The sequence below is a fragment of the Puma concolor genome, chromosome E1 (genome assembly GCF_028749965.1).
Source record: "Puma concolor isolate L17-30 chromosome E1, mPumCon1.1.hap2, whole genome shotgun sequence".
In the NCBI taxonomy this organism is placed as follows: Eukaryota; Metazoa; Chordata; class Mammalia; order Carnivora; family Felidae; genus Puma; species Puma concolor.
In genome coordinates this window covers 60,663,219-60,680,236 of record NC_141680.1, presented here as the reverse complement: position 1 = coordinate 60,680,236, position 17,018 = coordinate 60,663,219, and the positions used below count along the sequence as shown (strand labels likewise).

The following is a 17,018-nucleotide window of genomic DNA, read 5'->3' as shown; positions in this document are numbered from 1 at the left end:
TTTCTAATCGCTCGTAATCTACCCGTCCGGCTGCCCTCCAATCAGAGAGCCTTGATTATGTGGTCGTAACGCGGCTCCGAGGAGAAAGTGCTGAGCCGGCCGCTTCTCAGACATTCCCTGACAGCGAAGGATTGTGGCCGGGAGCGAGCGGCCGGCCTGGGGGGGTGGGCGTCCCACGAGGGCAGCCCCCTCCCGGGGACCAGCCTGAATGAACCCCGCCTGCTCCAGCCCTTCCCCGGCCCTCCCAAGTGCCTCCTCCAGGCGCCCGCCCCTGCCCGCCCCAGGGCGTTGGGGGCATCCGGCTGTCCCTGCTGGCTCCCTCCCAGCGATGGCTGGTAGGGGTTGGGCAGGAGGCCAGCACGCCCTGTGCCGCCCGGGAGGGGCCCCGCCCTGGCAGCGTCCCGATGGGCGCCCCTGCCCTGCGCTCCCTCAGCCCTCCCCCTGCTCCAGCCTGGCTGCCGGTGGTATGGGGGCACCGTGTGGATCCAGATACTACCCACCTTCCTTGTGTGGGCGCACCTGCCCGCTGGGCTGGCCCCAACCCTCGTCTGGGGCCCAGCCGCTGCCCCTCCTCCCCGTGCGGACTGCCACCAGCCTGAGTCAACTTGACCACTCCCCGCGTCCCTGCGTCCCATGGACGCCCCCCCAGGGTTCCTACAGCGGGCAAAGGCGACACCCGCGGGTCCTGGAACCCGGAGCTGACACGTGCTTCTGGGGCCGCTCTGTCTGCTTCTGCTTCCTGAAACCCATGAGGGGGTGTGCTCACACCAGAGCCAGAGGGGCCTTTCTGTGTACTGTCAGTGCTGGCAGATGGGCCCGTTCTGATGGGAGAGCATGTATCTGGCCAAACCTCCCGCGATGTGACCTCCTCGTGAGCAGACACTGAGGCCCAGGAATCTGCCCTGGGAGCAAGCACAGGAGACAGGATGGCCAGACGGGCAGATGCCTCGGAGTGGGGGGCCGACCATGCAAACCTGCACGGCAGACACCAGCCAGGGGGCCCGCTTGACACCCTGCATCACCAGATGAGGCCTAACGGGGGAAAGCATGAAGTCTTCCTTCACTGGGCAGACGGTTGTCGGGGGCGCGCACTGAGCCAGCAGTGGGGGCACACGGAAGAAATGACCACCCTGCCCCGCGGTGGCCACCGGCTCCCACGAGTCAAGGACGTAAAAGTCAACAGGGGGCCAGTCATGGGACAGAGTATGGGTCGTGGAAGGGACTCAGGAGTCCCAGAAAGGATTCGTGCCGAGAGGTGAGCATCTCACTTCCCAGGCCGAGAGCCTCCCAAGGAGAGCGCCCGGGCCTGGTGAATGGGGAGCCTTGACCTTCCTTCGGTCGGCTCGGGTCTCTCCAAGTCCCTGCAAGGGAGTCAGGGTCCGTAGGTCTTCCGTCCAGGGATACGGAGGAGGAGCGACCGGGACTCATCATGCCCCGGGGCCACCTGAGCCCTGCAGAGGACCTGAAGACACCCAGGCAAAGAGCTGGGCCACCACTGGAGGCCAGGAGCACTCAGCCCCTGGAGTGTCTCCACAGGCAGAGGCTGCCCACCTTGGGAGGAAAGGAGATCTTGCTCTGAGATTCCACTAGCCACCTTCTTCTTTCCAGAGAAGCTGCCCAGAGCTCCCAGCTGAAGCCTGAACACCTCCGTGCTGGGTCACACATCCCATCCTTGTGGGCGGGGTCCTCCGCTCACCACAGCCTCCTCTCTGTCCTCCCCAGCCAGCGGGTGCCACGCTAGCAGGAGCTGTGGCCTTCGGTCCCCTGCGTGCTTCGCTCCTGGAGCTTTAAGCAAAAGGGAAAGGGTGGACTTTGGTCGCAGCACAGAGGGGAAGAGCAGATGTATTCCCCCCCCCCGGTCCCCCCCAGCCCGGGGAGACTCAGCCGCGTGCCGCCACCACGCTGGCAGGGTGCCGACAGACAAGGCCATCCGTCAGCATCAGTGCAACAGGTGCAGTGGCCGGCAGAGAGCTTAGAACGTTCCGTGGCTCAGAGTCCGCAGTGGGAGCGCACGGCTCTGCCAAGGACGGGGCTGCCCCTTACGACAAAGAAGACGTCGCAAACAGATGGCTTGAGGCTACCCACCCGTGGAGGATGCCTCCTCCCAGGCCAGCTCGCCACCCAGCGGGCCCACCGGGTCCTTGCCTGCTGCCTGAGTGCCCGCCAGGCCACTGGCCCCCTCTTTCTAGGCCTCTCGCTGTGCTGAGTTACCTCTGGTAGCCCCAGGTGAAGGGGCTGCAGGCTCTGGGGATGGAGGTGCCCTGAGTGGCATGTGGACCCTGCCTCTAACCCACCAGGGGTCAGCTCCTGGCCTTGAGTGATGGCTAAGGTGACACGGAGAAGGACAAGGACACTGTGGCCAGACGGGGCAGGAGGGAGGCCGGTGGGGAGGTGGTCACTGTTGCTTCATTCTTCCCTGCCTTGGAGCCCTGGGGCCAAAGATCGCTTTAAAAGAGACAGGAAAGAAATGGGGAGTCCCAGGGAAAGGCAGCACAGCCCGGCCCACCCCCCACCGCATCCCCCTCCCCGCCGGGGACACTCGCCTATCTTACCGTCTTACAGCCACTGAACCCATTCACCTGCCTCTGCGTGTAGCTGCGCTCGGGTGAGGGGGCTCCTTTCTTGCTTGTGCCCTGGCGCCACTCACGATTCATCCCACATGACCCCCTCGATGCCCCATTCCCCCTCCTGGCCCTCAGCTGGCCCCCCTTAAAGGCCTCTACGGTGAGGCCCGGAGGAGGCCCCCGGACCATGGAGGCTCACAGTGGGCTCAGCCCTGCTATGAGGACAGGCCCAGGGCAGAGACAGTCCAGGAAGGCCGCAGGCGCCTCACTTCGTCAGCGCCCTCCCGCCCCCCTCCACTGTGTGCCCAGGGCTCCCCCCCCCCCCCCCACTCCTTTGGGTGCGAGCTGGCTAAGCTGACCGCTGCCCTCTGCTGGTCCCAAGCCGGCATTACATGCCCCTCCCTGGCCGAATCCCCAAATTTAGGGGGATTCCGTTAGTCACCCGTACCCAGGAGCAACTGAGGGCACAGCTGTGTGAAATGCACTGGGTGGGGCTGGAGTGACAGAGGGCGCTGGGCCCACCCTGACCAGTGCACGGAAAAAGCCACATTTTGTCGTAACCAGAAAGCAGGAGAGTCAGCAGATACACGGCCGGCCCTGCTCTGATTCAGGGGCACCCACGAGCCTCTGGAGGACTAGCACAGGCTTGCTCTCTGCACAGCAGAGTGGGACCAAGGGAGGAAGACAACTGGGGGGGGGGGGCGGGCCGGACTGTTGGGCATTTGCAGGTCCCTAGCTGGGCAGGAGGAGCCCCCGGGTGCCCCCTAGCACCCCCCAGGTGCCCAAAGGCAGCTGCCAGACGTTGCTCCCGCAGACCTGCCACCCACCCCCCCATCCGGATGCCTCAGCAGACTGGCTCCTGGGGCTGCTTGGTGGCCCCCAGGCCCAGGCGCCGCCATCACCTACAGCCCCACCCTCAGACACACGTCACTCTTGCCAGCCCGATAGGAGGGCTCAGAGAACACACTCTCAGCAGAATGGGGCCCACCGCTCGTGGGATGGCCTCCCTGGGTCACACACGTCCCCAGGTGAACAGGAGGACGGTGGCTTCAAACCACACCTGGGATCGCACACCGTGTGCTGCAGACCCGAGTGCGAGGGACCAGCGGCCCCGGAGCTGATGACGTCCACCCCCCTCGCCTGTGGCACCCTGGCGCCCGGCCAGAGGCCTCCTGGCCGAGTGCCGAAGCAGGGCAGCGGCCCCCTCCTTCCAGAAAGGATGAACGGTTGGCCATTGAGGGCAGCCACTCAGGAGCCCACAGACAGACCTCTGGCCACTAGCCGTCGCCTTGGACGAGGCTCTGACTCTCGGGCTGCGTTTCCTCAGCCGGGAGGAAGCCTCGGGCACAGGGCCTCCCCCTGCTCACCTGTCCGAACTCTGGGAGGCCTGCGGTAGCGGCCAGCGCCCCCTCGATTGCCAGCAAGGAAACCCGGCAGAAAGGAAACCAGCGAAGCCCGTGGGAAGCGGTGTCTGGGCGTCTCTCCCTGGGCTCTCTGCACCCCGACCGTCGCCGCTGCTCAGCTGTCTGTGCTCCTCCAGCCGTGAGCGAGGCCGCGGCCACCAGCACCTCCACTCTCGCGAAGTCCAGCCTGGGCCTCGGGGGACCCTCCCCCTGCGCTCCCTCCGGGCAGAGAGAAGCTCAGGGCGCCCCTCGTGCCTCCAGCCAAGGTCCCGTCCGAGGCGCAGACCCCGGACAAGGACGCAAGGCCACGCAGAGTGCCGGGGACGCGACCCCAAGAAAGCCTTGGCATCCCTGCGGGGCACCTGGGGACACAGTGGAGCCCCCGGGGTGGGTGCCACCCACCGTGTCTGTCGCTGGCTGTCGCTGCCCCTGGACACTCCCACTTGCCTCACCAGTGAGCTGAGCCACAGTGAGACTCGGGTCGGTCACCTGCTCGCCCACCGGGCACACGTCGATGGAGCCCAGGCCGCATGCCGTCGGCACCGTGCTTCAGCAGGGACGGAACCAGGCTGGGGGCCGGCCTGCTGGTGTGCTGGTGGCCTGTCCCTGCGGAGGGTCTGGGTGCTGCACAGCACGGGGGCTAGGATGAGGGGCAGCACCTCGCAGGCATGCGTGCCTGGGGGCGGGCTCTGACATCTCCCCGGCTTCTCATCAGGCCTAGGAAGCCAGAAAGGCCCCCGTGCTCCCAGAACTTGGGTTGTGTGGGGTAAGGGAGAACCCTTGACTTTGAGGGTCAGGATAGTCGGTGCAGCCGAGGGACCGCTAAGGTCAGACCTGTGTGCTCAGGGCTGAGCCAGGCAGTGACAGCGCACCCGGCCAGGGTCGCCGGCCCCACGTTGGCGTCTGTGGTGTCGGGCACAGCCACGTGCAGAGGCCTGGAGGGGGGGCCTCGGAGGTTAAGGTGCCGCTGGGCCGCACCTAGTGAGAACCGCCTGCCCGGCCCCCCTGTGGCCCCCAGCCCCAGGATGGGGAGGCCCAGGGAGTTGGAGGGTCCGGCCTTCAGAGCCTCCGCTCCGGATGGGACGGGACGGGACGGGACGGGGGCCGAGAGGGGTACCTCACAGCCCGGGTCCTCTCCCCGCAGCAGACAGACGAGGCGGCACAGACGGACAGCCAGCCGCTCCACTCCTCCGACCACACAGAGAAGCAGCAGCCCAAGCGGCTACACGTCTCCAACATCCCCTTCCGGTTCAGGGACCCCGACCTGCGGCAAATGTTCGGGGTGAGTGCCTGCGGCCCCTCCGTGCCGGCTCTCCCGACGCGGGGTCCCCTGGGTCCAGCTCTGACCTGAGCCTGCAGGGTGGAAAGAAGGGGTGGCAGCCAGACACGCAGCACCTCCACGCCCCACCCCTACCCCCACTTCCCCCGTCCTCGGCGCTTCTCAGAGGCCCCTCGAGGCCCAAAGGTTATCAGGCGCCCGCTAGGTTATCACTCCGCAGTCCCCGCGGTCTGACAGGAGGGGACCACCACCCCTCAGAGGGCACTGGGAGGGGCAGCTCAGCCTCCTGGCCCCACGAGGCCCGGCAGCCGACCAGCCCTGCCTCTCCTGTGTGCCCGAGGGCTGAGCACTCACCCTCTCTGCGCCCGTGTCCTCGGGGCTCCGGGCAGACGCTCAAACCGTGGGAAGCAAGCACGCGCCACCGTCCTTCTGGATTCCCCCAGTTGGTTCCGGCAGGGCGGGCCTCCGGTCTCGTGGCGACTCTCTTGGGCCGCCTGACTTGCGTGCGGCTGCCCGGTGGGCGAGCGGGCCGGCACCAGCCAGGCCATCCATCCCAAACAGCGCAGCCACGGAACCTCGGGGGGCCCGGCCCGCGTTTCTTCCTGCGCCTCCGCCCTCACCCCAAACCTTCTTTCCCGCCGCCAGCACTGTGCCCGCCCCCACCCCGGGCCTCTGAACCCCAGCCCCGCCTTCACGCCATGCCCCCCGCCCCCCGACCCAGATGGGATTTGTCAAAGGGGAGGTGCCGTGAGGGGGGACTCAGGATAGACCCGGCACCCACACTTGGCCCCAAGCAGCCACTCCCCTTCTTGGAGGCCAGGCCCCATCGGATTGGGGGCTTAGACACAGTGAGGGGCCTCTGGGATGTGGAATCATCAGGATTCTGCCCCACTCGGCCTGGGCCCCGGCAGCTGCCAACCCCTTTGATCCTGGGGGTCCCCAGGTAAAGCGGCCGCTGTACAAAGCTCGCCCTGACCTCGGTCCCCAGGTCACCTCCCATCCCTCTTCCCCATACAGCAGACACCTACTGGTGTCAGCTGGCCTGTCCCCTCACCAGGGTGTCAGCTGGCCCGTCCCCTCACCAGAGCGTAAGACCACCTGTCCTCGTCCCCGCTCCAGGGCGTCGACTCGCCTGTCCCCTGTCCCCTCACCACAGCATCAGCCCACCTGTCCCCGCACGAGGACAGGCAGCACCAGCCCTGTTCCAGCCTTCGTCAGAGTTGAGATTGCATTGCTGTCCTCTTCCGTGTCACATCACTGCTCCTTTGACACCCTGGTCCCAGTGTTGTGGGATGAGGGGAAGCCCATCGCCTACACATACCAGAGGCCTCGGAAGGGCCCCCCCCGGGACCTGGTCTCGGGGATTTGGCCTTCACAGGTTCGTGGTCTCCTGCGACAGTGAGAGAGACAGGGCTGCCCCGGGGGATTCTGGGCCGGTGATGGGGCAGGAAGGGGGCAGCCAGAGCATCCGGGCCTGCCTGGCCAGTAGAGTTTGGGATCGGTTCTGTCCTGCACCCCACACAGCCCGGCCCCAAACAGCACAGGTCGCTGGCAGCACAGGTCTGTCCATAGCACTTTGTCTCTTCTGAGGGCTCCTGCCCCGTCGGCTTTTGGGAAGGACCTATCTGTAGCCCTTTATCCTCTAGTGTGAATGAGAGGTGGCTATCGGTAACTTGGGGCAGGTCCCGGCAGGGAGAGGAGAGGGACTCCAACCGCGCCGCACCCTTCCCCGGTCCTCGGCCCCCACGCGGGTCTCAGGCAGGGAACGCGCGCCCCGTGACAATGTGAGGAGGCGTCTCCTGTCCCCCCCCCCCCACCTACACCTGGAGCCCCTCCCACTCCCTGCAGGAGGCTGAGGGCGGGGAGGGGGGCTCGGGCCAGACCCGGGCAGCAGGCGAGGGTCCCCTGAGAAGCGGGCGAGCCGGCCGGCCGGCAGTCTTAACCCATCCTCCCTTGTCTCCCCACCCCCCTCTCTGTCTCTGCAGCAATTCGGAAAAATTTTAGACGTGGAGATCATTTTTAACGAGCGGGGCTCCAAGGTGGGTGCCGCCCAGAGGCCGCCACCATTACAGCGCCGGCTGTAGGTCCCGCCAGGCTAACGTGTGAAATGTGCGTTTCCTTCCTGGAGAGCTTCGAGCCCGAGGACCCCTGAGCTACACGGGTGCTTGTATTCCCCGCTCCTCCGCCCCCCCGCCCCCCCACCCCGCTGTCTGTGTCGTTGCTGCAGCTGCGATGCTTTCTGTCTGAGCTGCCAGGACCTCTCTGTCCGCGCCCCCGCTGAGCCCCGGGTCCCCAGCCGCCTAGCCGCCCCGCCAGGGGGCCGCCGGCCTGCCTGGGAGCTGGCCCCGAGGCCGGTGGGCACGGCCGCAGGGTGGGCAAAGACAGGCCCTGCTCCCTGCTCAGGGAAGAGAAGACCCCCCATCCAGGCTCCTAGGGTGATGGGGGGTGGGGCTGCCCCCAGGAGGTCCTGAAACCCAGCTTTGCCCCCCAGGTGGCATTAGGGTGACACAGTCCTGGCCCCTGGCCGGGTTGGCATCTCTTTCATGGCTTTGGCCTGTCCTCTCGGAGGCGCCAGGCTGTCAGCTCAGGCCGGGCTCAGGCCAGGCTGGCAGCTGCCCCCGCCTGGGGCCGGACCCTTCCTGGGCATCCTGCCGGTGGTACCAGAACAGACCTCTGGGCTGCCGACCTCTCCTTCAACTCACCTGACTCAGTCCCTCTCTCTCTCTCTCTCTCTCTCTCTCCCTCCCTCTCTCTCTCCCTCCCCCTCTCTCTCTCCCCCCGCCCATCTTTCTCTCTCCCCCTCCCTCTCTCTCCCTCCCCACTCCTCCTTTTTTTCCTTTCTCTCATCCTTTCTCTCCGTGTCTGTCCTTCTCCGCTCACAGGGTTTTGGGTTTGTAACTTTTGAAACTAGCTCAGATGCTGACCGAGCCCGGGAGAAGCTGAATGGGACGATCGTAGAGGGACGGAAAATTGAGGTGCTCAGATAAGTGTGCTGCGCAGGGCGCGCCCTTGAGAAACGCCACCGTCACCCAGGTCCCCCACCCCAGCCCCGCGGCCACCCTGCAGAGAGCCGGGCCAGGGTCCCCAGGGCAGGGAGACGGGGCGGGGGGCAGAGCCCAGCCCATCTCCTGCCACCCCTCGTGGGCCTACGCTTCAGGCCCATCCAAGGGCCCCCTCCCTCTGCTTTCTGGAAGAGGCCCCCCAACTGTGGGAGCCAGCCAGACACTGGGAGGAGCCCCCAGAACAACACGTTTGAGGCTGGCCAGCTCTAAGCACCACAGCCAACCCAGTCTGTCCCCCAGTGGGGAGGTGCTGTTAATCCCCTCCCTCCGGGGAGAAGCAGCTGTCCCCTGTCCTCCCCCTCCCCAGCTGCCAGGGCCTGGAAAGGGACCTAGCCCAGAGGAGCGGCAGAGAGAGGAGACCACGGGTCCCCTTCGGCCCCCCTCACCCCTTCCCTGGTGGGCTGCCCATCCCGCTCGCCAGTGCTGCGGCCTGGGAGCTGGGCTCCTGGACAGGCAGGGCAGCGGGGCATAGCCAGGGAGGGGAGGGGTCCGCAGCGAGTGTAAAGTCCGTGGGAAGAGAAGCAGCAGGGCCTGGGGGGGTGAGGGGTTCCAGAAGCGGCAGCCCTGCAGGCACCGACCTCGGCCAGGCTCTGGTGCAGCACCCGGTGGGCACCGGGGAATGCGGCCCCAGGCCCAGGGGCTCACACAGGACATGGGGAGGCAGTGTGGCCCCGACTCCTCTCTTGAGTTCCACCACCTGCCCTATTCTCGGTCTCCTTCCACAGAGGCTGAGCCCCACCCTCCCTACACCCCAGTCGGGCCCCTGCAGGGACTCAGATGCCTGGAGTTAGGACCCACCCCCTCGGCGCCCGCTTGCCCCCTCTCCCGTCGGCCTTGCCCTCGAGGGGCACACGTGTCCCATCAGGAACTCTCCGCCGGCCTCAGGGGAATGGGGTGTTACCCCCCCCCCCCCGACAAGAGGGGTGCCCATGGCTAGGAAGGCCTCAGCAGCCACCAAGGGCACAGAATGTCTTGGGGGCCGGTCTGCTAAGTTGGGCTGAGAGCACTTTGTGGAGAGTCCACCAGCCAGCTTCTCCAGTGGCCTCGGGTTGCCGGAGAGAGAAGCTGGGGCTTGGTCTGCGGGCGCGGCGTGTGGAAGGCAAGGGCCAGTGGGCCGGACGTGGTGCCTGAGCCGAGCGCCGGGAGCTGTGGTGGCCCAGGCTCGCTGGAGTGGGGGCAGCACGGTGGGGAGGGGAGGCCTGGGAGGAGGGCCAGCCAGGGTGTGGGGCCAGGCTGGCCGCAGATGCTGTCCCGGGCCTTCTCCTAGCCCCCGGGCCCTCGGTGCAGCTGTGCAGGAGCGGTGCAGAGCAGGACTGGGGTGGCCGGACGCTTGCAGGGAGCCCAGTGCCCTGCACACCCTCACCTTCTCCTCCCTTCTCTCCGGGCAGGTCAATAATGCCACAGCCCGCGTCATGACCAACAAGAAGACTGCGAACCCCTACACTAACGGTAAGGGCCCCAGGGCTTCTGGGAGGCTGCAGGGGCCCACCTCCCCGGATGCTGAGCGCCCTCTGGTGTCCCAGCTCCGCCGGGTCAGAAGGGGACAGATGGGCCGGAGCAGGAGGAGAGCTGGGGCCGGATGCCCGGGCCTTCCCAAGCACGGGACACCCCAGGGACAGGCCCCGGGCACAGTGGGCGGTGGCCACTGTTAGTTATTTTCCAAGCGGTGAGGCGGGGCCTGGGCTAGAGACGCTCCCTAGTGAGGGAGTGTGACGATAATTCGGATAGTCCTCCATCCGGGCCTTGGGGACCCAAGTGTCCCCAAGGGGATCTCCCCGAGGGAAGCCTTACGGGCACATAATGCTCGTCAACTCAGTGGTCTTGTGCACCCACACACCCGACTCTAAGCAGAAGCAGCCAGTCTACCCTGAAGACAGAACCGCCGAGGCTGAGGGGAGGGGTGGCCCTCGCCGCTTCGCGTCTTCACCCCGCCGGCCAAGGCGGACTGGTTTGGGCGCAGCTGGCAGTGCGCTGGGGCCCGCTCGACTTCGTGCCCGTGCCGGTGAGCGGTAGCCTGCTGTCAGGACGAGTCTCCCTGCAGGGTGGGGGCTTGACGTCTCACCCCCCAGCAGGGGCAGAGTGACCAAGCCACCCCCCCAGTGCTCTTGTCCCTGTGTGATTGGCCACCCATGGAGTCAGGTGACAGGTCAGCAAGGGTCAGGGCGCTGGGGGGGTGGGATCTGCCGCGTATGACCCACAAGTGGGGCCTCCGGGAGCAAGGCAGGGGTCTGGCTGAGCCACATTTAGACTAGATTATGGCTCCCGCCCTGCTTTTTGGAGGACTGTCAAAGCTCACATTTTTTAAAGAAATTCGGGACACCCGCCTTTGCCAGCGTCCCGAGCTCCTGCCGAACGCTTGACACGGTAAGGCACAGTGGTAGGTGTGTTTGGCAGGTCAGGACGATCATCGGGGGCCCGTCGCCCCCGTCACCTGGGAGCCACACCCCCTGCTCTCCAGCCAGAGCCGGGAGCGTCGGGAAGCATGGAATCCAGAACGGAGCCCATCCCTGAATGACCACGTTCCTAGCCCGGGATGGGCGCGGAACCCACAGTGGTCTCACGACAGGGAGCGGTGAGATGCTCACTGCCAAGGTTTGACCTGAGCATCCTCGCCGGCCTGAGCAAGAAGGACGTGGGCTGCGGTCCGCGGGCCCCAGGTTCTCTGTGGGTCGAAACGGAAGCCCAGCACGTGGGCTCTGGCGGCCTGGGTATGTGGCCTGCCTTCGCCGAAACCCTCCAGAGAATCCATTGAATTCAGAAATTCATCGGCTGCGGGGCGGGGGGCCGAAGTGTCCACTGCAGGAACCAAACTCCCCAGGTTTGACCAGGCGTTAAGACTATTTACAGAAGAAACAAAGGAGTCACCCAGGGGGACCTCAGGCTGCCTCTGTCATCTGGGGTCCCAGACAGTGAAACGGGACCGGCAGCGACAGGAGGAGGCATCAGAAAGCCAGAGTGACAGACAAAGATGCCCGAGATTGCAGAACTGAAGGACCCACGGGAGACCCGAGGACGGAGCCTCAGCGGGAGGGTGGGCTTGGGTCATTGGCCCCAGGACTCCACTCCATCGTGGTTCTTACTAAGAAGACTCAGTTCCTGGGACGAGTTCTTTTTAGGAGATGAAACATTTCTTCCCTCCTGATCTGGGATTTAGAGAAGATTCCAGAGTCTCAGCAGCAACATTCAGACACAGAATGGACCCCCGGGAGGAACAAGGCCCCAGACACTCCCGGCCGTCCACCCAGCAGTGGGGATGTTAGAATCTGGGTTGGAGGCCCACAGGTAGGGTCTGACACTGATGGCCTGGTCTCGTCCTTCGCCACGCTCTCCAGAGGCGTGTTGCTAGCTGGCCAGTGGGTACGGGTCCCTTCTGTCCCTCCTCCCAAAGCCAAGCGGGATAGGGAGCCGGGCTGTCAGGACATACTGCCAAGATACGACCAGGTACAGCGAGGCGGTCGGGGGCTGGGCTCGGTCAAAGACACCATGCCGTGCCCATGGGATCTGAACGAGCACCTGGGGCCAGAACCCACTCAAAGCCGGCTGCCGTCCACCCCTCGGACCCTCCGGTGGAAGCGGGCTTCACTCCTACACGTGGGTCCCTGGTGGGAGGGGAAGACTGGTCCAGAAGCGGAGGGCCCTGAGCCAGTCCATTGCAGACAGGGACAGGTGGGTGCAGATTCGCTGGAGGCCAGGGAACGGCCAGGAATGTGGGCTGGGTCTGGATCTGGCTCCACCACTCCCCCCCGGCTCTGGGACGTGAGGCTGCCCTTCCCTCCTCCCCGAGCCTCCGCTAGCTCGTCTGTAAAATGCGAGGGTGTGACACTTGGGTGGGTTTAGAACAGTGTGGCGCGCGGTGAGGTGCTCCGGAAATGTTAGTTGTCCTTCTTAGTACCTCCAGTCCAGAGGCCCTTCCTCCTCAGGAAGCCCTTCCCCTGGCTGCTCCGGGGAAAGACAGACCCAGGACGGTCGGGGCGGGACTCAGCCGTGGGGACGGAGAGCTCCACCCCAGGACAGGGGCTTTGGGACAGGAGGTGGCAGGAGGCCGTGGCAGAAGCCACGCCCCCTCACGGCAGCCTCTGGCCCTCCTGGAAGGCAGCCCGGCCCCCACCGGAGACCGCGCTCCCGTGACTGGGCCCCATCATGTGCCGAAGCGCAGGTGGGCCGGACCCCTCGCCCCAGCTGTGGGCCCGCAGAAGTTTACAGAAGTGTACCAGTTTCCCTTCCTAGTTCTCTCCCGCAGAGACTGCAGACTCCAAGCTGCCGCCGGAGCTGGTGCCCCGCCCCCCTACGCAGGGCAGTCCCAGGGGCGGGCTGGGGAGGGCCACAACTTGAAAACAATCAGGAGGACACCCAGGCAGGGGGGTCGGGAGAGACTTGGTCCCTGTTATCTAGGGACCAGAAGGTCAGAGCCGGTGAGCCTGCAACATCCCCAAGAGGGGCCCGGGGTCTCCTCTCCCCGCCCTGACCGCGGAGGGAGGTGGGCCGGCCTCCCGCCGGGCCGCAGAGGCCACGCCTAAGGTGGGAGGGTCCCAGGATAGTGTGAGGTGGGGAGAGAACGGGGGAAACGGTGACTGGGTTTCTTTGCTTCTCTTCTAGGCTGGAAGCTAAACCCCGTGGTGGGCGCAGTCTATGGGCCTGAATTCTATGCAGGTACAGGCTGGAGCGGTCACTCTGGGCGGAGCCGGGCCGGTGGGGGTGTGGCCGGCGGGTGGGTGTGGCCAGGCAGGGGCGTGGCCGTGCGGGCGTGGTTGGGCGGTACCGGGCTAGCTGTGGCTGCGCACTGGCCCGGTTGTTTCGACCTGGCCTCAGGCTTTCCCTCTCACCGCCTCTTCTCTGGCCCCCTTTCCTGCAGTGACGGGGTTCCCCTACCCCACCACGGGCACGGCCGTAGCCTACAGGGGCGCGCACCTACGGGGTCGGGGCCGGGCCGTGTATAATACGTTTCGGGCTGCGCCGCCCCCGCCCCCCATCCCAACTTATGGAGCGTGAGTACCTGGGGAGGCACTTGGGAGGGAGGCATGGGGGAAGCCCAGGGCGCGTGGAGGGTGGGGGGGGGAGGCCCTGGGCAGCCGGAGGGGCTAAGCAGCCTTTCCAGAACTGCGGGAAGGTGGGGGGGAGGGGGTGTCGGGAACCCCCAGACCTTTGCACTGCAGTCGCCTCCATATCAGTACCCCAACCCGATCCTGCCATGGGCGCCAAGGCTCACTGGCATTTGGGGGACATTTAGAGCCCCGGCACCTTGCCAGCTGATTTAATGGGATGGTGGTTGGCCCTTGAGCTCAGCGAGGGCCTGCTCGAAGCCCTCCCTGGACCATTTCCCCGGGGCCCAGTGCCCTTTGCCTGGATGGGGGGACAGCTGCCTGGGCTGGGGTGGGGGGAGGGTAAGCAACAGGGGCCGCGGGGCCCCTGGCTTTGTGGGAGAGAGGAACTGACCAGCAAGGGTGTTACTCTATTGTTATACCAAAACAGGGCACTGGAGCAAACGCTTGTTAAAATGCCAGTCCCATGGGCAGGGCTGGCACCCTGCCCCCTCCCTCCTCAGCAGACGCCGGAGCCGGCCTGCCCACCACTCTCTTGTCCGTTTGCTTCCAGGGTCGTGTATCAGGACGGCTTTTATGGTGCTGAGATTTATGTAAGTGCGGTCCGGAGGGGAGGGCGGGGTGGGGCTTGTCCAGGCCTTCAGCTGATTTCCAGGGTCTTCCCCTCCCCCACCCCATCCCACTTCATCCTCAGAACCCCGGAGGGTGAGAGTGCCAGGGCAGTGGGTCCCTGGGGACCTCAGCACAGCGGAGCCTGGGCTGTCTGTGCTCATGTCTTCTCCAGTCCCCAGGGCGTTTGGGTGATGGGGGCAGGGGCGACTCTCCCGTATCCCTAACTGCATTGGGGTCACCGAGTGAGCCCCGGTGGGTACCCCATGTCCTGTACAGAGGCCCAGAGAGAGACCAGGAGGCAGGGGCTCGAGGGCAGACCCCTTGGTGGGTTCCTGTGGCTTCTCTCTCCCTTCGTGGGGCTGCCCCTGCTGCTTCCTCTAGCCCAGAGCCCCAGCTGACAACCCCTTCTCACGCACCTACCCAGCCCAACACGAGACCTTGCTTCCATCTTGGGCATTTGCCCATAATCCAACAGTCCCTTTGTGCCAGGGCCGAGATGTGATACGGGTTTGCCCTTGACCTTTCCCAGTATCTAGGATGGCACCCAGTCACCCATGGGTTCTCCACGCCCACGGGCATCAAAATCAGGGGCCCGCTAGACTGCTGGCAGGTCTGTGGGCACTTAACATGTGGCAGGGCCACGAACACAGCCAGACACGTAATTGGTACCCACCAGTGTGTTGAATGGGGAAGTGAACAGACACCCCTGCCTCACCTCAGCCCGGCCCACTTGATAATCTGTGGTCCTTAGGTCTCCATTAGTCCAGAAGCGAGGTGCCCCCAGGCCTGCACCCACCAGCCAGTCCTCACCTGGCTGAAAGGGGAAGGTTGACAGGCCACGTCAGCCCCGCTAAGCCTCTGTGCCATCTCTCCCTCCTCCTTACCCTGCAGGGGGGCTATGCAGCCTACAGATACGCTCAGCCTGCAGCAGCAGCCGCAGCCTATAGCGACAGGTATGGCTGGGGCCGTGGTCGGGATAAAGACAGACGATGGGGTAACAGGGTCCCTGCAGGGCTGGGCTCAGACAGACGGGAAGACTTCACTACTGCTTGGGCCTGGGGCAGCTCCCCCTGGCGGCGGCACAGAATCTGGACAGAGGAGAGCAGGTCCGAGACCCCTGAGCCAGCGCCCCCCCCCCCCCCCCGCCCCGGTTTCTTCAGTCCCTTCCTGCCCTGGAGGCCCCGGAGTGGGAAGGGTACTCAGGAGGCTGTGTTTCTGCCCGTGGACGCGCCTCCGATCCTTCTCGGGGCTTCAGGGTCTGAGGCCCTTTAGCTCGGAGAAGGAGAGGCAGCAGCTTGGGCTCCCAGGGGCCGTGGCGAGACCAGGTGGGCAGTGTGGCCATCTGAGAGCAGCCGGCCCTCTGCCCAGTGGTGGGCACACCCAGGGGCTGGGGGGTGGCTCTGTGTTTGGAGGCAGGTCCCCCAGGGGTGGCCTAGCCTAGCACATGGGCGCTTGGCCCATTGGGCACAGAGTTCCTGCTTAGGGGAGCCTGGCATGCACGTGGTGGGTGCCGGCCTGGGGACCACCTGACTGTCCCTCCTGGTGGCACCCAGGGACCCGCACCTTTCTCGAAGCTTCTCGCTGCATCTCACGTGTGGGTTTTGTCCGGTAGCACGGCAGGCCCTCCGGCCCAGCCCTGTCCTACAAGAAGGTGGCATTGCACACACAGAATTAAGTTGAGAGGAAGGCCATCAGGGGGACACAGGGCCATGTCCCCCACGTCCCCCCTCCCTTCTCTGAGCACTCTGCCCTCATTCTTTCCGGGGATCGAGGTTTCTCTTCCCTCCACCCCAGCTCTGTGAGGATTTCCTTCCACGAGGTCCCTGGTAGAACAGCCTGCCCCTCGTCAGGGTCAGCACACGCTGGAAGAGCTGAGAGGAGGGTGGCCAGCTGTGTTCCAGACGCTTCCTTCTCAACAGGCAGAAAGGATGGCGAGGAGGGAGGGGGGGCCTGGCGGGCGGGACCACACTGGAGGAGGTGGGGGGCCCGTTGCCACCCCTCACCTGCCCCCATCGCCCCCCCACACCTCCCTCTCTCCCCAGTTACGGCAGAGTCTATGCGGCCACCGACCCCTACCACCACACCATCGGCCCCCCAGCGACCTACAGCATCGGAACCATGGTAAGGAGCGGGGGGCGCCGCCTGGCCTTACGCGCTGGCCGTTGACGAGGCTGGGGTGGGCAGGCCCTGAGGACAATGACCCAGACCTCTGACCGGCGCCTGGGAGGACCAAGGCCTGGATTGGGAGTCTGGGGGAGAACTTGCCCCTCTGAGCCCCCGGGGGACTTCGAGGGAGGCAGGTCCAGTGAGGATGTCTGGCCCTCTGGGGAGCATTCTGGTCCGCCCACTCTGCCCAGTCTTCTGAGGCTCCAGAGGCTCGTGGGGGTGTGTCCGCCACCGTCCCCCTGTGTCCTGTCACTGCGCTTTTCCTCACGTCAAGGAGAGGGACAGGGGCTGCCCCCCACTTCCCACCCAGACCCGTCGGCGGCCCTGGGGCCAGCGCTCTCCCGGCACCCACCCCCCCCACACACTCCCGGCCGGCTCTCGGCACCAGAGGTGTGCAGGCCAGTGTGTCTGTGTGTGTGTGTGTGTATGGCCAGCTGTCGACACATGCAGCCCAGCTCACTCTGTACCCCGAAACCTGCTTCCAGTGGTCACCTGCCTCCTGTGCCCATCCACCCCCGGCCCTGGGGGGTGTTGATGTCGGTTTTTAGCTAGCTTGGCATCCAGCATCAAAGATGAACACGTTTTTCGGGGGGTAAGGAGGGAGGAGGTTCGGAGCCAGTACGGATACATTGTTCCATCTCCCTTGGTCTTGATTACTCCCTCCCCGTTTTTGTTCTGTCTTTGATTTTTTTGACAAGTTCCCGGCATCCCAGGCAGCCTGCAGTGACAGCTAGCAGCCACAGGGGGCAGCAGCACGCCTCTTGGGGGCCGGCCCCTCCCCGGACAGAGGACCCAAAAGTGCGCTCTGCGGGTCCCTCGGCTCCAGGCTCAGCTCAGGGCGCCCCCCACCATGCAGCTGCTGGCTAAAAGTTTTCATTGATTCACAGAGGGGC

General features: G+C 65.6%; 1 protein-coding gene across 9 annotated transcripts in view; it reads left to right on the top strand.

Annotated features, from left to right (window-relative positions):
- Positions 1–17,018, top strand: part of RBFOX3 (RNA binding fox-1 homolog 3) — a 417,949-nt gene that overhangs the window by 398,169 nt on the left and 2,762 nt on the right. For 6 of the 9 annotated variants that reach the window (XM_086688211.1, XM_086688209.1, XM_086688216.1 and 3 more), the window contains 9 exons: positions 5,112–5,249; positions 7,232–7,285; positions 8,129–8,221; positions 9,697–9,757; positions 12,905–12,958; positions 13,161–13,293; positions 13,778–13,940; positions 14,851–14,912; positions 16,002–16,080. In XM_086688211.1, coding sequence (XP_086544337.1) covers positions 5,112–5,249; positions 7,232–7,285; positions 8,129–8,221; positions 9,697–9,757; positions 12,905–12,958; positions 13,161–13,293; positions 13,778–13,940; positions 14,851–14,912; positions 16,002–16,080 — 837 coding nt within the window. The remainder of the gene's footprint in view (positions 1–5,111; positions 5,250–7,231; positions 7,286–8,128; positions 8,222–9,696; positions 9,758–12,904; positions 12,959–13,160; positions 13,294–13,777; positions 13,941–14,850; positions 14,913–16,001; positions 16,081–17,018) is intronic. The other 3 variants (XM_086688210.1, XM_086688213.1, XM_086688212.1) reach the window with 3 other exon arrangements.